This window comes from Castanea sativa, chromosome 5 (assembly GCF_040712315.1).
Source record: "Castanea sativa cultivar Marrone di Chiusa Pesio chromosome 5, ASM4071231v1".
Taxonomy (NCBI): Eukaryota; Viridiplantae; Streptophyta; class Magnoliopsida; order Fagales; family Fagaceae; genus Castanea; species Castanea sativa.
Window position 1 is genome coordinate 7646463 of NC_134017.1, and position 22551 is coordinate 7669013.

The 22551-nt window shown below is 38.1% G+C and overlaps 1 protein-coding gene and 1 long non-coding RNA gene across 9 annotated transcripts; one reads left to right on the top strand and one right to left on the bottom strand.

The window, feature by feature from the left end:
• Positions 1-598: 598 nt before the first annotated feature.
• LOC142637110 (uncharacterized) lies at positions 599-18269 on the bottom strand. 8 transcript variants are annotated; one of them, XR_012844547.1, is made up of 8 exons: positions 18089-18269; positions 17859-17955; positions 16743-17022; positions 6657-6759; positions 1380-1448; positions 1111-1217; positions 879-975; positions 599-786 (listed from the first exon to the last, which is right to left on the bottom strand). It is a non-coding gene; the product is annotated as an uncharacterized LOC142637110 (long non-coding RNA). The 8 variants fall into 8 exon arrangements; XR_012844546.1 differs by lacking the exon at positions 1380-1448 and having other exon boundaries at positions 18089-18263; XR_012844541.1 differs by having other exon boundaries at positions 17859-18263.
• A 2172-nt stretch (positions 18270-20441) lies between these two features.
• LOC142634659 (uncharacterized) lies at positions 20442-22256 on the top strand. The gene is made up of 2 exons (XM_075808948.1): positions 20442-21176; positions 21381-22256. The coding sequence occupies exons 1-2, from the start codon at positions 20442-20444 to the stop codon at positions 22254-22256; spliced, it is 1611 nt and encodes a 536-aa protein (XP_075665063.1).
• The last annotated feature ends 295 nt before the right edge of the window (positions 22257-22551 follow it).

Here is a 22551-nt window from a genome sequence, read left to right on the forward strand (position 1 = left end):
AAAAGAAAAAAAAAAAACAACATATACAGGACTTATACTAGAGACCATCAATCATGGTGTAGAGTACAATGATCAATGAAATCTAAAAGAGAAGAAAAAGAATAAAAACCCAAAGAAGGCAGCCAAGCAAAAAGAACGACAATAATAATCTAATTACATCACAAAATCAGCAACAAACAACTCTGTCGAACTAAACTGCAATAAAAGAACATTTTTCTTTAAGATAGACCGCAAGGTAATGAAGAGAAGATACGAAAATATATAACAAATTACCTGGACACCACTCAATGGCTTGTTTCTGACGAACATATTCCATAAGTGGTGTAATGATAGGAGCTCCTTTTGCAGCACCTAGAAATAAGTATGGAGAAACTAATAAATCTATAGGAAAAAATATGTCTCTTAAACACAAATAATTAATAAGTTGTGTCCACTTTTCGTTATGACACTCCACAACATTTGGACACAACCTTATGCGGCACCAGGGTGGCACCAAAATAGGAAACTCAAATCATTACATACAATAGGCACCACGGTGGCCCAAAAATTAACAAATAAAGGGAGCTTGGGTGCAACAAAGTTATAATTTTGGGCCAAAATTATACACGACTATATTCCGATATGAGATTATCTAACTAATATATATACACACACACACATTCAAAGTCATTAAAAATAATTACAAACCAGCTTGCTCTGCTTCTTTTCACTCCAACTGTATTTCTGCACTAGGTAGATGCTCAGCCGGCCTTGCAATAATTTTGAGGAACCCTAGATAATCAGGATCTACTTTTTCATAAAAGAAAAAGGTAGGTATTAATAACAAAATCTAGTACAATGGTATTCTAAGTAAATGTGAATGCAAACTGAAAAAATACATTTATATATGGTCCCAATCACAACCATCCTTTTTAGTAGTTGACTTTGGAGCCTTCTGTGAAGGAGCATATTCAACTTAAACCTTATACTAAGCACCTGAGATTCATACAATGATATTAACTTAATTAATTCATACAATGATATTCACTGAATCAAACCACTTCAACAACATAAAACACATCTGTTTGTAAACTTGTAATGTAAAGAATAAGGCATGTCATTATTAGTTACCCTTCTCATTAACAAAGACATGTCCAACAAAAAACTCTGCAAAGTCGAAAACATCTTCCAGTTTCTTGAAGTCTATGTAGGCTCGAGAATATCTCTGATTCTTCAGGCTGCAAATTTGTTTAACAAAAATTCTTCAAGTTAGAAAAACCATCAACCCATGAATAAGTGCCTAAAAATAGAAGAAAATAAAATAATATAAACAATTAAGCCATTATGTTATAGTGAGCTCAGAAAAGTGGGCAGGTTTCGAAAAGGAAAGTAGTTCATACCACACTTGGTTGTTCTCATCTAACTCAATGGAAAAACGTTCTTCCCCAACCGGCAATCCACAAAATTTCCTTGACACATATTAGTGTCAGCAAGGGTTCATCAAATTCAAGCAGGTTTAACAGAAAGAAAAAAAAAAATAATAATAATAATAATAATAGAAGTGTTAAACAAGGTGAAAAATCACATGTGAAACAACATCATATAAATTATAACAATTTGTTTCACAATCCCCATTGTTTGTAGTCTAGGTCGTCCCAGACTACATGTGGAACTCGCAAAAGTAGGAGGCAAAATGGCCAGCCATTATAGTTATATTTGCATATATCTAAAGAGGCCAAAGACTGCAATGCAGCCAGCAAGGTTAGAACTAAGTAAGATTTCATCTTCTTCCAAGTAAGTTTTATAATTAACTAAGTTGATTTTTTTTAATAGTAATTTTCTGTCTTACTGGCAACAATCATATCTAGCAAGTAGCAACAAAAGGATGCCCCATGTTGGTAAATAAAAAATGGTTAACCCAAGTTCAATTAGTTGTCAAAATTTCCCAGTATAGTTGTTATTCAGCGTTGTGGGTCAAGAAGAAAAGCTGTCCATGTAGTTTTTATGTTTGGATTCTTTGGAATAGTTTTTGGAGTAGTTTTTAGAAGTATAATTTATAGGAATCTTTTTAAAAATGAAATATTATGTTAATGGAAAGTTACATGTTGCATTTATACAAACCTTAATGAATGAAGTTTCCTTTCATAAACTGTTTAGGGGAAGTGTCATTTTAGAAAACCACAAGGAGGTTGGTGTTAGAGTCTACTCAACTACGGGCCAACTATAGGGATGTAAAAATGTGAAAAGTAATTATTTTTACCAACATATTTTAGAAGAGATTTCAAATTAAACCTTATAATATAAAATTAAAAACAGAATTTTATGAACTATTATAAATTAGAGATAAACTTCCTGAAGACCATAAAAAGGGAAGAACTTGAAATCAAATAATTCAGTACTAATGCTTGGTTGTTGTATGGACTATAGAGTCCTTTAGGAAAGAATCACTTTAGGAGTACCATTTGCTTGGCTTTCACTTTTTATCTGTACAATAGGTGTATAATATATATATATATATATATATATATATATATATATATATATATATTTGTTATGACCTTATTTTCACACATTCTAAGCTCTGAAGTTGAGAATCTGATGTTTACTACTGTATAAGTTTACTACTGTATAAAGCAACTTTTACAAGCAGCCTGGATAAGGTAGACCTTCATTTCAAGAAGGTAAGCTTATATATATATATATATATATATATATATATATATATATATGCTTTTTTAGTTCTTTTACATGGACTACTTTCTAATGTGTTTTAACTATTAGAGTAGGCAGAATATTGGCAAGCGAAAGGTACTTGGACAAGCGGTTCAGTTTCAGTTGACTTTCATAAAATCCAGGTCTATAAATATTTGCCTTGGAAGCTCCATCAGAGAACTTTTCTTGTACTACACCTCCTGGAATATATGCAGTTTAAGCAAACTGTTACAATTGAATGTGACTTCCATGCACAAAAGTCGTCAATTGATGACTCCACATGTTCTCAAACTATTACAAGTGCTGGAGGCTTTGAAATTATTGGATGTTAAGGAAGGGGAGCATGGCCTTTCTGAAGAGGAGTTAGGTGAGAGGGCTGGGTTGAGATCTCAAATACAGAACCTTCTCTCTTTGGAAGAGGTTTCATGGAGACAGAAATCGAGGATGCTTTGCATTAAGGAAAGAGATAACAATACCAAATTTTTCCACAAGATGGCCAATTCTCGGAGAAGGTATAACCATATTAGTATGTTGAAAGTAAATGGGGTTATCTATGAGGACGAATCCGAGATGGCTGACCAAGCTGTACAGTTTTATAAAAATTTGTACAAGGAAACAGAGGAGTGGAGGCCTTTTGTGGACGGATTGGAGTTTGATCAGATAGAGGGGTTGGAGAGGGACTGGCTTGAACGGAGGTTTGAACAGGAGGAGGTCCTTCGAGTTGTCAAAGAGATGGAAGGAGATAAAGCTCCAGGTCTTGATGGTTTCTCTTTGGCTTTTTATCACCATTGTTGGGGAGTTGTGAAAAGAGATATCTTAGCTGTGTTTGAAGAGTTTTATCAACACAATAAGTTTGAAAAATCTCTTAATGCAACTTTCATAGCTTTAATCCCTAAAAAGAATGGTGCTTCCAATATTCGAGATTTTAGACCTATTAGTTTGGTGGGGAGTGTCTACAAGATTTTGGCCAAGGTGTTGGCAAACTGCATGAAAGAAGTTTTGGATCAATTGATATCTGAGTCTCAGAACAGTTTTGTGGGTGGTAGACAGATTCTTGATTCAGTTCTCATTGCTAATGAGTTTGTTGATAGTAGGGTGAAGAGTAAGCTTCCGGGGGTTATCTGTAAATTAGATATTGAGAAAGCTTATGATCATGTGAACTGAGAGGCTCTTCTTGATTTGTTGAAGAGAATGGGATTTGGGGTGAGGTGGTGTAGGTAGATCCGCACATGCATATCTACAGCCCAATTCTCTGTTTTGTTTAATGGGTCTCTAGCTGATTTTTTTGGGAGAGTTCGAGGGGATTGAGACAAGGGGACCCGCTTTCGCCAATGTTGTTTCTGGTTATGATGGAGGTTCTCAGTAAGATGAAAAAAAGAGCTGAAGAGGCTGGTTTGTTTCGAGGCTTTAGGGTCGACGGTAGACCGGGGGGGGAGGGGTATGTGTATCGCATCTTTTGTTTGCGGATGATACGATTCTGTTTTGCGATGCTCATGAGGAGCAGATTCTTCATATTCGGATGCTTCTTCTTTGTTTCCAAGCAGTGACAAGTTTAAAGGTTAATGCGCTAAAAAGTGAGATGGTTCCCATTGGGGAGGTTCCTAATGTCCATGTCCTAGCAGAGATTTTGGGATGCCGGATTGGGTCTTTGCCTATGACCTATCTTAGTATGCCTTTGGGAGCATCCTACAAGTCCCTTACTGTTTGGAATCCTATCTTAGAAAATTTTGAGCGTAAGTTGGCCGGTTGGAAGAAGATGTATTTGTCAAAAGGTGAAAGACTAACGTTACTTAAAAGCACTTTATCTAGTCTCCCCACTTATTATTTGTCTCTTTTTACCATCCCTACGTATGTGGCCAATAAAATTAAGAGGTTGCAAAAGGATTCCTTGTGGGGGGACTCCAAGTTTCATTTGGTGGGATGGGACAAGGTGTGTGCACCTTTGAAAAATGGTGGATTAGGAGTAAGGAAATTAACTACTTTTAATAAAGCTTTACTAGAGAAGTGGTTATGGAGGTTTGGAATTGAGGAGACAAGACTTTGGAGAAGGGTTATAGCCCTCAAGTTTGGGGAAGAATGGGGGGGATGGAAGTCCAAGCTAGGTAGAGGGGAGCATGGTGTGGCTTGTGAAGAAGTATCCGCATGGGATGGGAGGATTTTAGCAAGAATACTCGCTTTGAGGTAGGGGTGGGGGATAGAGTGAAGCTTTAGACTGATCAATTGTGTGGGGAGTCTCCATTTCAACTATCTTTTCCGAGCATGTATGGGATTGCATTCAATAAAGAGGCATCGGTGGCCTCTTTTCTTGAACGGTTGGGGATTGAGGAGCGGAGAAGCTGGAATGTTCATTTTATTTGGAGACCAAATGATTGGGAAATGGGTGGGGTGAATGATTTTCTCCGTACCTTGGGTTCTAATCTTCCTCCTACAGACAATGGAAATCGTATGCGATGGAAGTTGACAAAGAATAGAGACTTTGATATTCGTTCATTTTACAATAAGATGAGAAGCCCCTAGCCCATTATTTTCCCTTGGAAAGGTGTTTGGAAGGTTAAGGCACCTCGGCGTGTTTCCTTCTTTGTGTGGACTGCAATATGGGATAGGATCCTTACAGGGGATAATTTGAGGGGTAGAGGATTAGATTTTGTCGATTGGTGTATCATGTGCCGCAGTAATGAGGAGACGGCGGATTATTTGTTACTACATTGTGAAAAGGCTTCTCGACTATGGAGTTCGTTATTTAGATCCTTTGGGTTTTCTTGGGTCTTGCCTAGATCAGTTGCGGATACTCTATTCAGTTGGTGGAATTGGCCTGGAAATCATTTGTCTAGCATTTGAAATTTAGCTCCTTTATGCTTGATGTGGTGTCTCTGGAGGGAGTACAATAAGAGGACGTTCGAGGACATGGAAAGTTCGGATGACCAGCTATTGGCCTCTTTTAGTGGCACTCTGTTTGATTGGTCTAGGGCTTGGGGGCTCACCTCTAGTGATTCTCTCCCTATATTCCTTAGCTCTCTCCTGTGTACTTAGTTTCTTTTCCTTTCCTATCCTTTTTACTCTTTCTTTTCCCTATGTATTTTTCTCTCTGCCTTATGTTTATCAGCATAAGGTAGTGTTCTTGAATATATATCTTTTTTACCTATCAAAAAAAAAAGTCACAATCTTTTGTGATCTAGCTAATGTAAACGTGAAATTTTGTAGCTAAATGGTGCAGACTTATATAATTAATTTGATGCCCAGCAAAAAAAAAAAAAAAAAAAAAAGGAAACAAAGAACAATAAGAGGGAGAGACATTCGTTGGTTGACTGTTAGATATATGGAAGAAATATCTGATCAAGCAATCAGCACATGGTTGATAACATTATGTGATTATTTGGTTTTCATTTTCTTGAACCTTCGGATTAAGTTTCCAGCTTATGGTTTAAAAGCAACTGTCATATTCGTGATCTAGTTTCCAGATTAAGTTTCTCAGGCTTATATGCCATGCAAATAAACTTTATCCGGTGTCCTTAGTTATGTCATATCTTGTATTCCTAATGTTATAGAGCATCTTCTTCATCCTTGAGTGTTCACTTGATAATTAGATAAATTAGCCATCATATCTATCAGAGCCTTTTCTGTTTCTCCATAGAAATAATTCACAATTTCCACTACCATCTGAAACCTAACTGATAGAAGGAACATACAACGGAAACAAAAGCTGCAAACTAGGGGATAAAGTCATTTTTAATTTGGAAATCCACATCATTCTGACTTCACTGAAGATAATCATCAAGTAAGATGCCACAAAATGAGGAAAAAAGGCAGGTGCACACATTGATAATCCTTTGTCCCCATAACCTTCTTAATCCTTTATAGGTAAATCTAGTTACAAAAGTTTATGAAGACTTTGTAAAACAACTAAAAACAAAGCTATCAGTAGAAATAGAAAGCAAACATAGGCAACAGGCCTGATCAGGACATACCTAGGGCAAATGTGACACAAGTCGTCGAGGATAATTCTTTTTGTTCTCGTAAAATATATGTCAACAGCGAAGCAGTACCACCACCAAGTGAATGCCCAACAATCTGAAAATGACAAAATGAAAAACTAAGGCAAAAAAAATTATATATATGAAAGCATATATTGCATGAACTAATTCAGTACAGTAATTTAAATTTCAAAACTGACTGGATGATAACATAGCATGGTAGAGAGTAACAAAGAATTAGAGGTTTATATCTTAGGGAAAGGATCCTCTCCCATCTAGCTAAAAATTGGAAGGAATTGGAGGATATAAATGGAGTGGATCTTATCCCTATATGTTACAGAGAAGATCTAGCAAAGCAAAGTACCTGCAAATATCATATCCTAGCAAAGCAATGTAGTTTGTATCAGAGTGTTAAATTTATCTCATGTATTGAAATTCAATGCCCCTGTTCGTAATTTGTAATTATGGTCCTCCTGTTGATTACGATTAATTGTTGCTACTTGTTCCAATTGTTAAACTCCATATTTCCCATTTGCGATCAACTTGAACAAGAGCATTTCTAGTTGAATCTGTAGCTCACAAACTAAACTTGAGCCTTTTCTTGAGATTTCCTTGTGACTTGAGATTTGCAATTCTACAGTCTTTCATCTCATATTACGGAGATTAATTTTATATAAAGAACAGAATTTCTGAGGATCTAGTCTTTTGCTTCAGACTCAAGGTGAAGTTGTCACTAGCACCAATGTCTTTTTTTTTATATGTAATAACAAACTTTATTGGTAATAAAATTACAATGAATTTACGATAGTAAACTCACAGCACTGAAAAGAATACAAACCAATCAAAAAGAAATACTAACAGAATTAAGTAATTCAAACAAAGAATGACAATGCGTAAATCCCCAAATACGGGACCACTCAAACAAAGTCCTAAGTAGCAAAGACTTCACACAGTCTACAAGTCTCTCAATTTTCTCAAAAGTTTGGGCATTGCGCTCCTTCCAAATTAACCACATAAGACATGCTGAAACCATATTCCACACTTTTGAAGTGTGACGCCCCAACCAATTCCACCATGCAGAGAGAAGAGAAACAACATTCTTCGGCATCACCCACTTAACCCCAAACAAACGAAGGACTTCACTCCACAAGGTATGAGCATACTTAAAATGGATCAATAAGTGATCCATAGTTTCCTCTTCACATCGACAAAGGCAACACCAATTAACAAGAGGTAAATTCTTCTTAACGAGGTTGTCTATAGTAAGAATCTCACCCTTAGCAGTTGTCCATAAGAAGAAAGCCACCCTTTTAGGTACCTTAACACACCAAATCCTCTTCCAAGGAAAAGACACCAACGGGGCTGCTAGCAATGAAAAATAGAAAGAGCCCACATCAAAGACACCACTACGATTAAATTGCCATATCATGGTATCATCACCCCCTCTAGGTAACTTGGATGAGATATGCGCAAAAAAATCATAAAAGATCCCTGTCTCCCAATCTTGAAAAGCATGACGGAAGCGTAAGTTCTAGCTTCTACCACCTCCATCCATAGCAAACTCAACCATATCAAAAATTGTAGCTGCCTTATCCACAGCAATAGCAAACATTGCCAGATATAAATCTTTCAAGGCAGTAGGGCTACTCTAAGGGTCATACCAGAATCTGATACGAAAACCCTCACCCGCTGCATACAACACATGACCAAAGAAGCTCTCAACCCACTTCCTAATGTTCTTCCACATACCACATCCATGCGTTCCTCTAACAACTCTAGTACACCATCTCCCACTGGCCTCCCCATATTTGGAAGCTATAACTTGCCTCCATAAACTTGTGACCTCATTCCCAAATCGCCATAGCCACTTCCCAAGCAAAGCTTGGTTAAACAGCTCAATCTTCCGAATCCCCAAGCTTACACTGGCCACACAACTTTCTTCCAAGCAACAAGTGAGAATTTAAAAACATCATTAGATCTCCCCCAAAAGAAATTCCTCTGAATCCTCTCTAATCTATCCGCCACATGTTGTGGAATAGTGAACAAAGATAAAAAATAAGTAGAGAGACTTGATAAGGTACTCTTCAATAATGTAAGTCTACCCCCTTTTGACAAATATAACTGCTTCCAACCTGCGAGCTTTTTTTCCATCCGTTCAATGATAGGATTCCATATTGAGGAATCCTTATAATGTGCCCCCAAATGCATACCCAAATAAGACATGGGTAAACATCCTACCTTACAACATAAAATACAAGATAAGGCATCCAAATTCCCAACCTCACCAACTGGCACAATCTCACTCTTACTAACATTTACTTTCAATCTTGTGATAGCTTCAAAGAAAATTAGAACCATACGAATATGTAATAATTGTTCCTTGGATGCATCACAAAAGAGAATAGTATCATCAGCAAACAAAAGGTGAGAGATATGCAAACCTCCACTTGTATTGAGACTTGCTTGGAATCCACTGAGAAAGCCTCCATCTTTTGTCCTTTTCAACAACCTACTCAACACCTCCATTACCAATAAGAATAGGAGTGGAGATAAATGATCCCCTTGGCGAAGACCACGAGAGTTGCCAAAGAAGCCAGCTGGAGACCCATTAATAAGCACTGAAAACCAGGCAGTAGAAATACACATCTTCATACATCTCCCCCACTTCTCCCCAAAACCCATCCTCTCCATAAGGTAAAATAAGTCACTCCAACTCACATGATCATAAGCCTTCTCAATATCCAATTTAATATTCACACCCGAAATACCACTCTTCAATCTAATGTCCAAGCATTCATTTGCGATAAGAACAGAGTCAAGAATCTTTCTTCTTCCTGTAGGGAGTTTCTACAAATTCCTAAACCTGTGAGAACAAAGAATATAGAGAAAAACACACGCCAAAGAAAAAGTAATCACGCGCACAAGACAATATTTACGTGGTTCGGTAATTTACCTCCCAACTGTTTGGCAAAGAAGCTAAAACGATCAGTGCACGGATCTCATCATCAAAATCAATTTCTACAGATGACAATTGATTTGTGATAGTGTAGAATTCATTCAGATGTTGTGCTACTGATGCGTTCTCTGCCATCTTCAGATTGAACAGTTTCTTCATCAAATGCACCTTGTTGTTTGCTAACAGCTTTTCATACATACCAGACAAAGCCTTCATCAGATCTACTGTAGTCTTCTCCTTTACAACATTGTGTGCAACAAACCTAGACAACATTAACCTGATACCCCTAACAAAAGAATTCTAGGAGTTGGAAATAAGTTTATCCAAAACACAACGTAGTCTATGTGCCAAGACCTTTGAAAGTAGCTTGTACAAACTACCCACAAGGCTGATAAGGCAAAAATCTCTAATATTGACTACACTAAGCTTCTTGGATATCAAACACAAAAAGGTGGCATTGAGAGATTTTTCAAAGATACAATCTTTGTGGAAGTCTGCAAAAAAAGCCAAGATCTCCTTCTCAAGAACACACCAGCAATTTTGAAATAAATCCATATTAAAGTCATCTGGACCGGGAGCCTTATCACCCTTAGCCTCCCGTAGGGCTGCAATGATCTCCTTCTCAAACTCCCGTTCTAAAGTAAGCCTCTCGGTTTCATCCAGATTTGCAAACTCTAAACCATCAATAGTGGGCCTCCAAGATTCGGTCTCCTAGTACAAAGACTTATAAAATCCACCACTTGATCCTGAATTGCAAACTCATCCTCGTACAAAATGCCCTCAACCTCCACAGCTCTCATAGTATTTGTACGTCTATGAGAATTAGCAAGCCTATGAAAAAACCCAATATTATTACCCCCTTCTTTTAAGTACAAAGCCTTCGATTTCTGCCTCCAAGAAATCTCCTCCAAAGAAGCTAAATACTCAATATCAGCCTTTATCTCAGCTCTTCTTGCACTATCTGCCAGTGAAAAAGATTGCATCCCTTCTCTCAAATCTAAGTCCAAAAGCTCAGACAGCAAGCATTTTTTCCTAAAAGACACATCCCCAAATAGATGTTTATTTTAATGTTTCAAATCTCCCTTAAGAGCCTTCAATTTGCAAGCTAGAACAATACTAGGAGACCTACAAAATGGTATTCGTTCCACCAACCTCACACTAGATCCACAAATCCCTCCACCTTAAGTCACATATTCTCAAATTTGAAAGAAGTCTTTCCCCTCAACATTCCACCTCCCTCCACCAGAAGAGGACAGTGGTCCAAAATCACTTGAGGAAGAGGCCTTTGAGTCACATCCAAAAAGTGATCCTCCCAATCAGCGCATACCAACACTCTATTAATTCTAGACATAGAAGGGTTCTCTGAGTCATGGAACCATGTATACTCACCCCCCACCAAAGGTATATCAACCAAAAAATTCCTCTCAATAAAGTTTGAGAATTGAACATGGTTGGACTAAAAGAAGTGCAACCAAGACGCTCTACTCTATGATGCACGGACACAGACACGGACACGGATATGGCGATACGGCAATTTTTGAAAAACTAGGACACGACACGGCATGGACACGGCAATTAAATAATTAATTAAATTTTATATTTAGGCATATTTTTTAATATTTTTAGACATAAAATACGTTTATATCTAGAATTTAAATTATGTACAAACTACAAATAAGTAAATTAACACCCAAAAAAGTACAATAATACACATAAAATGTTTAGAGTACAAACCAAAGTTTAAATTGGCTACATTCAATATCAAACAAAAAACATAAAAGGAAATGAGCGGGACACACAAAAACAAAAATCACAAAAACAAGCTTTAGTAAAATCACCTACAATATTTAACTTTAATAAATAAATAAAACTATAACAAGACACACAAAAACAAAAATCACTAAATTCATAATTAACATTATAATTTATAAGGCAAGGTTGAGTAAAGAAGGAAAAAAAAAAAAATATATATATATATATATATATATACACAGTAAAGTATACCACAGTGAGTGGGATTAAAAAAAAAAAAGCTTTGGGTGCTATAAATATAACACGCCACAATACACCAAACCAAAGGTCCTAAGCAGTCAGCAGATAAAAGAAAAAAAAAAAGAAAAAAAAAAAGAAAAAAGAAATCGCGAAACAGAAAGAGAGAAGAGAAGAAGCTCGAACCTGTCCACGCCGAGAGAGAGAGAGATCGGAAGGAACAGAGGGAGAGAGGGAGCTCGCCGATCGGCTCGATGTAGCTCCAGCGAGGGACAGAAGGCAGCAGGCAGAGGGAAATCAACGGTTGGGCTGTGTGGGTTTCTAATATTTCACTTCTCACTTATGGGCTGTGTGGGTTTTTGTTTTTTTTTTTTTCCATTGCTGGCGTGTCCACCGCGTTGGCACTGTGTCAGCGCTACGTCGGTGCCGTGTCGGAGAAGCGGAAAAGAAAAAAAAAAAAAAGAAAAAAAAAAGAAGACTGCTCAGACACTGGTGTCCGGCGAGTCTTACCGGTACGTTGGCAAAAATGCCGTGTCGGTGCAACCTAGGCTCTACTAGATATCTGATGATATTAAAATCACCAAAAACACGCCAAACTGCACTCCACCTCCTTCTCACACTATCAAGTTTAGTCCACAAAGCATCCCTAAGACCATCAGCATTCAGACCATACACCCCTGTACATATCCAAGCAAAACCGTTTGCCACACCCTCTTACAAAATAGAAACAGAAAAGCACCCAACTAGACAATCCATTTTTTTATATACCCTCGTGTCCCATGCCAAAATAACCCCCCTGCTGTATGAATGGCATCCAAAGCTACCCGATCAACAAAACGGCTACTCCAAAGACTTTTTACAACAGCAGAATTGACAGAATCCAATTTAGTTTCTTGGAAACACACTACATCACACTTCCACTCCTTGAGTAAATTCTTCACCATATCCCTCTTTTGAGGATTGTTTAATCCTCTCACATTCCAAGATAAGATTTTCAAATTCATGGACAACGAACTAAACCCACCCCACAAAAATTCTCAATCCCTCTGGTATGTCGACCAGATTGCCCCTCATAGTTGACTGAAGAAACTAAATTCCTCAATTCCATCATACATTTTTTTAGTTGAAGAGGTATTGTGGCGAAGACTACCTGCCGTAGCTTGATTTTCCCACACTTTCTCAAGCTTTTGAAAGAAGGCAATGCACTGCTGCTCACACGAATCAATAGGAAATCCCACAAATTTACTAAAGCCTTTAATCTTTCTCTTCACCCACACTGAAGGTTCTAGATCCTCCCCCACAAGAAAATCATCCAGTGTAGCCTCTAATACTATTTCCAAACCCCCATGAGGATCCCACTTAGCCAAAGGTACACAATCCAAAGCATTCCTACCCTCCTCATCCTTACCAGACCTCGTGGGGTTGACCCAATCCAACAACAAAAGTTCATCTTCCTAAGAATTAAAACCCAGCTCAGAAAGAGGAGAGAAACAATTTTTACCCAGCAGCTTGTGGTGGCGGATCATATCGAGAGAATTCAAAAACCAAAAGAGATGGGGAAGCAATGGGCTCGGCGTTGACAGACTACCCATCGAGTTTAGAACAGCCCCGGAGTTTGGGAAGTCCTCCGCCGGACTATCGGCGACAAGCATAGTGTCACCAAACAACTCACCTCAGCCCCGCTTGATTTAGGGCCCACCGAAAGACCACCGACAGCCCCAACCTCATCACCATACCCATCAGACCTTGGAAGGACTCCACCCGTCTCGCCGAAACCTCGGAAACACCATCGAAGCTTCTCGGCTAAGACATGGGGGTCCGGTCCTTCACTACACAAGGATCCCGCCGAAGAATCTCGAGTCAAAAACACATCAACACACCCAACGACACTTGGGAGGTCCTCACCCAACTAGTCGGTGCTCGGTGACGGCTTCAGAACCTTCTCGGTTGAGGCATGTGACCCCGACCCTTCGCCCACCTCCCATGAACTTCTTTCAGTCAACCTTTCCAGATTTTTAATAAACTCATTTTGGGCTTTAGTTGGTTTAGCCCGCTGAGCTTGATCAAATATTACTAGGCCCAACTTAGCTCCTATTGGTTCGACAAAAGTACTCCAGCGGACCTTACGTTGTGTATTCCCATCAAAAGCAGCAGTAATTTTTAAGGAGAAGTGGGCCTGGATCCATTTGGCAGAAGGGCCACGTAAGGGGCGACTATTTATGGGATGCTTATTTGAATTTTGAAGAAAATCAAATCCCCCCAAAACTCTCCTTCTGATTTAAATTCCCATGAATATTTGGAAACTGATTCTCCAGACATAACTCCCTTCCTGATTTCACGTCTCCATTAAGATTTTTCCAAACTTGATTCCTTGAATTTCCGGTGGATTTTTCTAGCCCACCACCGCCAGCAACCGCCTCCTTCCCCAGCCTAGAAGCTGATTTTCCCAAAAAGAATTCACGTAGCTTCATTTCAAGGAAAGCCCAACCGCCCTTGTTCCTCCCTTCCGGGACACACAAACAACCACGTCTTGCCCCATTATGATACTCAGAGATTTCAACAGAAAGACCACTCTTGTTTGACCTACTAGAAAATTCCAAGATTTTATATTGTTCATGAAACCTTTTGAAAAAGTGTTTCTTGCTAAAGTCCCACCAGCACAGCTCTACCAAACAAGCAATGGTCCAATCCAACCCCGATCTACCAACCCGGATAGAGCCATGATGCCTACCCCTTTTTTCAGTAATGGCATAAGCATCCATACGTCCCCCATCAAAAGCCAAGAGAAATGACTTTGAATCAATACGAAAAGAAAAAGAGTGTTTCACCTCTGGTACCCCTGGTTTGGCTGAAAAAGGCTTGGGAGTGGGTTTTGGCGAGTGCTGTGTAGGCTTGGGATTTAAGGGTAAGGAGGTCTAGGTTTGGGTATAATGAGGAATGTACTGACTGAACTGAATTGGCCAATAGAAGGGTTGTGTGAGAGGGCAAGGATATGGGGGAAGGACTTGTTGTGGAGTAGGGAAAAAATTTTGGGAGGCAAGGGGTAGAATTGGATATGTCACCGGTGGAGGCTGGGTTGGCAGGGAAGGAGAGGGATGGTAGTGGTTGTGGTGGAGGGAAGGGGTAAGGTGGAGGGGGATAGTTGGCGGAGGGAGGGGGGAGGGGGTGAGTCATTTATTAATTACTAATTGAACAACACCATAAAGTAGGATAGAAATACAAAGGGAAAAAAAATCATAACCTGACCACCAAGACAAGAGAAGAAGAAAACCTACTGGCACCAATGTCTAGTAGTACTAGTTCTTGAATCAACACCTGAAGTTGTTGATTTTAATTTCAATTTATCCAGCTTATTAAGATATAAAATTTACATCTAATCAATAATTTCTTATGTATTTGGTCTGGGAGATGAGTGTGGTTATCATACCTTCCTTTGATTGAGCTCATTATATCGATGCATTTGGATGGATTGCTTTTCTGTGACTTCTATGAGTTCACTATTGTTGTGACATTATTTAAAGCATATTGGGAAACATGTCTTCTATACTAGACGACTCTTTTCTCCCCCCACCCCCCTCCCAATCCTCCTTTCTTAATCTTTGGATCTTCTCTAATTTCTGCTATTGTCCCCTTAGAAATATTTCTTTAACTAAGTCAGATCACTTACCTTGTGTTTGGATGAAGTAATTGATATTTACAAGGAAAATCTAAAATGAATGGATTTATAATCTCATCATTTAAAATCCCATCAATTATTAATTCCACTGTTTTGTCTTATTAAAAAACATAATAATTTCCATTGTTTGGATTTAAGTTGGAAATTCCACTTATCTAAATCCACACAAAAATTGAGAAACATCCATAGTTGATTAGAAACTCATCCCATCTACCATCAAGCTAATTAGACTTTAAAAATCATTTTTAAAATTTTCAAATCAAGCTTAATCTTTAGAATGATTAAATCTTAAAGCATTCCACACAAATATAAACTAAAGCAATATATCCACACCGATAGGACCATTGTCTATAAAAGGAGGATACAGTACCATTAAGTATATAAAAGAAGTAATGTGACAATACAATTCAAGGTCTCCAAATTGCCTGGTTAAACTTGACGGAGTAGGAGCTATGGTGGGTTTGTCCTGCCTTAAGTTCTTGAATCTAGAAACTACTTTGCTGGTGGGGTATTCAGTCTTATTTAGAACGACTCACTCTCTCCCTCTCTCTAAAACTCTTATCTTTAAACCTCCTTTTCACCCATGTAATCAATTTCTAAATTGAAGAGATGGGTCAACAAGCTCACTGCATTTGTTCTATCTGTGGTGGAAATAGATGCAATTGGACAAACGAGTGAACAACAACCTGAGAAAGAACTTGAGATGTACTCAAGCTGACCCATGATAGGGTCAAAGTTGATCTTGTTGTTTAGATGTATTGGGGTGAAATCTGATCTATGAGGAATTTTTTGCTGATGCATTGGACATTTTAGCATTGGTAGAGAGGGGAGAGGTTAGGGGGATAGCGCCAGAGATTTTCAACCGTCGTCCTCTTTGATATTTGCTAAGCCTTATTTATAGACCTTTGTAAATAATAGTGATATTTTGAACCTCATGGTAGGTACTTTAAATAATAGTGAAAATTGATTTTATTCGTCATTCTAACTACACTGTGGCAGGCTACTAGAGAGGATATAACTGCACAAGGTAAGCTTCAGGGAAGGGGTAGTGCGGTACTGTCAATAACATAAGATGCTTGGTAACACGAGATTCCTTTATAGGTTGAAGTAGAAAAGATAATATTGAATGTAATATTCACGGAAATACAAGCAGAAACATAAAAAAATAAAAATTATATTTTTAATAGGAAAACATCAAGAAATTCATTTATGCTTTTTGTCCCTTTATTATCCATCCAAAAAGAAAAGATTAAGATCTACCACAAGATGCCATTTTATTTTATTTTATTTTTTGATAAGTAAGAAAAAACAGTATAAATAAAGCTTCTTTATGCAAAGGAGGACAAAGAAGTCAAAAAGTATGCCATTTTAATTTGTTTGACAGAAAGAAAAGTTATCAGCAGAATTAGCACAATTAAATAGTGATTTATAATATCAAATTATAACTACCAGCCCATACCTTAACTTTGTAGTCAGGATATTTATCAAGAGCTTTGAGCAGAAAAAGGAGCGCTAAGCTTTGCAATCCAACGAGCAGCAGCAACCATTACCATTCCACAATGAGCATATCCTAAAACTAAATTGCTTATTCCACGATCATGTAAAACTGAGTGGTGAAAAGGGACCACCACTCCAGTTGCTGCTGTTAGTGTATCTTTAATGCTATGAGTACCACGAATCAATAGAAGGAAACATTTTGAGTCTTTATCTCATATAATTGCGAAAGCAGGCTTCAAAAGCTGCAATCATTGTTCTGGTAATTAAAACAATACTCAATTATAATTTTAATTTAAAAACGAAACACATAAGCAAACTAGCAATACATGCTTGGTCGCATATATCATGATTAGTAAGAAGACAAAAGGTTCAACAACCACAATAGGAGAAAGCCAAAACCTAAAAGTTGAAATTTGCCAAGTTTTAAAAGGCTATTTTTCTCAAGTTTTAAACTCCTTTCTGTTATTTAGCTCAAGGGTTTCTTATTATAGTCTACTATTTTTTATCTCCTCATAAATTGTGGAGCCAGGCATCAACTTATGGCAACCACTCAGTCCTGTGGGTAATTGTTTCCCATGCGAAGAGCCCTCTGACACAGTAGCATTCATATGGGAAATAACTAGTCTCAGATGCACTTATAATGTTTAAGGTCCACTTCCAGACAACCTCTCACTGCATCATAGCTGGAATTTTCTATCATCACCAACAGAGTCATGCAGTTTACCTCGTTTTATCTCCTACTACACATTTCTTCGTCCAAGCAGAATTAAAATATTTGTATCATCTCTTTTTCTTTTTGGATAAGTAAATAAATTCATTAAAAATCAAAAAGAAAAAAGCACTGCCCAAGTACACAGGCTGTATACAATAGGGAACCAAAAAAAAAAAAAAACCCATTTTCATTTTCTATCAAATTTTTTCTAAGAAACAACAGCAACTCATGAACAGACCCAACAAAAACTATAAAACCCATTTTCATTTTCGATCAAAGTTTCTCGAAAACCGCAGCTAAACATGAACTAACAAGAAAACGAGGAAAACATTCATAGATTGACACGGGAACCAGAAAAATAATCACCGAGAAAGGAGTCGAATTCCTCAATCAGCGTCGCGGAGGACACGGCTGTCTTCCTTACTCGGCGTCGCACGGCACGACACGGCGAGTCTCTCTGTTTCTGTATCGAGAAAATTTCAGACTAGGGGCTTTGATTTTGGGGGAAATTTTAAATGACATTTTTAAGTTTTTAATGGGCTGGGCTGGGCTGGGCTTTGATTTTGGGGGAGATTTTTTAAATGACATTTTCTTACCCAGGCTGTATACAATAGGTCGGCGGCCTCGACGTGCTTCTTGCAGTACTCGACGGCATGGATCGGAGATCGGATGCTCGAGGCGTGAAGAGATCGGAGATCGGATGATAGTGTTGTCGCGTGTTTTATTGACTGTTTAGAGAAGCACGAGCGTGACTATAGCAAGAGATTGATGGTGAACAAAAAAAAAAATGATCAGTTTTTTATTTTATATTTATGCCAATCCTATAGCAGCTATAGGCAAATTCTTTTTTTCCCCTTTTTCCAGATAAGGCCTATGGCCATGTTTTATAAACGCAGCTACTAATATGGTACCTATGGCCATTCCCAGTAAAAATTTATCTTTCCTTACGTTGGAAGACATATTGCATCTTTAATTTTTTGGATAATTACACTTTATCCATATGTGGTTTGCTTCTAATTTGATGTGCTTACCCGTGGTTTAAATTTTGATACTTTACCCACTTGTGATTCTCACCGTTACTGTGCCGTAACTCACCTCTTCCTTCGCCATTACTCTAACACAAATATGTAAAAAACAAAAGCCCAAACAGATCAAAACTCACTCACTCCCATCCGGCTTGCTCACCAAACTAAGATCCTACAATGGGCTTCGCTTGAGATAACTGGGTTTTGATCGTGCATGCAAACCGAGCCGAGGAAGAAGAAGACACAGTTGCTCCTCTGTTTAGCTGTGGCAGGTAGATCAGAATCACCTAAGACAATGCAATGTGCTTCACTTCGCTTGAGATAACTGGGTTTTGATTGTGCATGCAAACCGAGCCGAGGAAGAAAGAGACGCTGTTCAGCTGTTGCAGGTAGATCAGGATTATTACTTTTTAATTTTTGAAACCTAGGGTTTTAAATTGGGTTTTAAAATTCTTTCTTCCAAATTGGGTTTTTGCTTAACCATGGAACGAGTACTGCTTGTGATCTAACTGGTAGTGTTGTGATCGAACCAGTAGTGCTTGTTGAACAACTATGTTTCAATTTCATCAAACTGGGTTTTTGCTTCCTAAAGTACAAGCTGTGATCTACCATGGAACTTGTTAAACAACTGGTTTTTGCTTCCTAAAGTACAAGCTTTTTGTTCTATTAAACCTGAGGATTACTATGTTTTACATACTATGAATATGTTCTATGCCAACATATATACTCTGATTTTCAAACCAAATGTGAAAAAAAAGGAATATGCTTGTCATAAAAAATATGTTCTGTGCCAATAACATCCATGTTGAGTCACCAGCAAAGGAATATGCTTGTCATAAAAAAGAAAAAAGAAAAAAAGGGGCAATGCAGATAGGTTCAATTCTAAGCTATGTTTTCTCATGAAATTGGGTTTTTGCTTCTATTCTTCAATGTGGAGCAGCTGGACCATAGTATTGATTATTGCTTTTCTGCTTTCCCTTTCCATGGGTTTGTCTCCCAAAAACAGAACAAAAACTTTTAATAATATTGTCTGTTTCTGTGTTGTGCTTTGTGTGGACCACAGGACCACATGATACTTTTCCAAATGCAAGCCCATCTCATACTTTATTCTATTGTATTTTATATGCAAATGGCTGACTTGACATTCAATTTTGAGATTCATCATGGTGGCCAGTTTGTGTGGAACCCAGATTTGGTATATTTAGGAGGTAGTACTTCTTTTATTGATAATGTTGACTCAGATAAACTTAGTTATTTTGAAATACAAGATATTTGTTCTAATGTGGGGGCAGTTAGTACAAGTAGATTTCATTATCTTATTCCTAGAGGTAATTTGGAGCAAGGGTTAAAGCTTATAAATGGAGATGATAATGTAGTTTATATGTATGAGATTCATGCTGCATGCCCTACAAATAAGATAACACTATAAGTTGAGGGTGGTGAGGAGCCACTTGTAGTTGAACAACCATTTGGTAATGAGGAAGTAGCAAATGATGATGATGTGCATGAGGCACCTCAAAATGGTGATGATGTGCATGAGATGGGTCAGAATGATGATGATGTGCATGAGATGCATAAAGGAGGTAATGTGGATGCTGAAGGAGATGGTGGACAAGATTTTGATTGGTTGGAGGAAGGGTTTGAGGGGCCAGATTTTGATGATGATGTATTTGGAAATGTAGATGATGGGTCATCTACACGTGACGGAGTTAGTGTCAATGCAGCAGCCCCACATAGGCCCTCTGAGGGAGATGATGGGCCATCTACACATGAGGATCTACCTGTGTATGCAGCCCCACATAGGATTACTGCAGCTGACAATGACCCACCTCTTGAAGATGACATGGAAAGTCTAGTAGGGTTTGATGATGATTAACCAGCACCAACTGCTGCAAAAGAACTTGAGTTTAATGTCCAAACTGACATGAGAAAACCAAAGTTAAAGAAAGGAATGAAGTTTCCAAACTCTGAGGTATTTAGGGAGGCATTGAGGGAATATGATATAAAAAAGCCAGTAGATATCAAGTTCAAGCTGAATGAGAAGAAGAAGATATCAGTTTATTGCATAAATGAATGTGGATGGAGGTGTTATGCATCTCAACTATCTGGGGAGTTGACATTCCAAATAAAAACATTCAATCCAGAGTGCACCTACCCTAGATCCTTCAAACACAGCCAAGTGACTTCAAGTTATGTTGCAAAGAAGTTTATGCAGGAGTTTGACAAAAATCTCAATTGGAAAGTAGCTGGTGTTCAACATCATGTGAAGCAAGCAATTGAAATTGACATAAGTTACAGTCAGGTGTATAGGGCAAAAAGGAAAGCTACTGACTTGATTACTGAGGATGAACAGCTACAATATGGGAAGCTTAGGGATTATGCAGAGATGATAACATTGAATGATAAAAGAAGTAGGGTTATTTTGCAAATTGAAATGGAAGATGAAAATGCACAGCCCAAATTTAAGAGAATGTATATCAGGTATAATGCACAAAAAGTTGGTTTTTTGGGAGGCTGTAGACCAATCATTGGTTTAGATGGGTGCCACCTGAAAGGGAGATTTGAGGGGCAAATACTTTCTGTCATAGCTAGAGATGAAAATGATAACATTTTTCCAGTTGCATTTGCTGTTGTTGAGCAAGAGAACAAAGATTCATGGGTATGGTTTCTACAGCAGTTTTCAAATGGCATTGGGAATCCGAAGTAACTTAATCTGGTCTTCATCACTGATAGACAAAAGGTATGACCTACAATTGTTCTAACATATTTAACCCATATATTTAAAGTTCAATAATACATGCCTCAGTTCATTTCAACATGTTTAACTAATATATTTACTTGATCTGTTTTGTATATGAATTAGGCCCTTATACCTGCAATTGAGATGTTGTTCCCAACTTGTGAGCATAGGTATTGTGTGAAGCATATCTATAATAATTTTAAAGTGGATTATAAGGGCTTGGAGTTGAAGGATGCATTGTGGAGATGTACTGGAGCCACAACAATCAAGGAGTTTGAGAGAAGAATGCAGGAACTGAAGGATTTGGATGTCAAGGCATGGGAGTATCTTGCTGACATCAACCCTGCACAATGGTCTAAGTCTCACTTTAGTAGTAGAGCTTTGTGTGACTATTTAGCTAATAACTTGAGTGAGTCTTTTAATGCCATGATCTTAGAAGCTAGGGATAAGCCAATTTTAGCAATGTTGGAGTGGATCAGAGTTAGGCTCATGACCAAACAATACAAAAAGATGAAAGGTATAGCAAAATACACTAGAAAGGTGTGTCCTAATCTTCAAGACAAATTAGAGAAGTTAAAACATGAATCTATACCTTTCAGTGCTACTCTAGCAGGCAGCTTCATGTATGAGGTTGATAATGGTCGTGAGAGACATGTGGTTGACTTGGCTAGGAAAGCATGCAGCTGTAGGATTTGGGATTTGACAGGACTTCCTTGCAAACATGGGATCTCTGCTATTGTTAAGAACCTGGAGAAAGTGGAGAACTATGTGCATCCTTATTACTTGAAAGAGACATTTGTTGAAACTTACAAAGAGATAATACAGCCAATGTCTGGCCAGTCTGAGTGGGTTGAGACTAACCAACCTGCTCCTGTTGCTCCTCATGTGTATAAACCACCTGGCAAACCACCAAAGCAAAGAAAAAGAGATCCTGGAGAGCCAAGGAACCCTTATAGAGTTTCTAGGATAAACAAGACAATCAAGCGTGGGAAGTGCTAGAAAGGACATAATGTAAAAGGGTGCAAGGCAGATATCATTGGTGAAACTCCATGGCAGAGAAGAGATAAACTTACTAAATCAAAAGTTGTAAGTATTTCCATGCTTTGAACTATATTCATTTCCTCAAGTATTTCATGTGTATGTAACTTGTACAACCCTCTTTGTAGGCACAAGGTAGTAAATCTACAAAAACAAAGCAGACTGCAACACCTCAAACTGCATCTCAACCTGCACCAAACAATAGATCTAAGGCAGCAACTCAACCTCCAACTAGATCTAGGGCAAACTAGTTCTC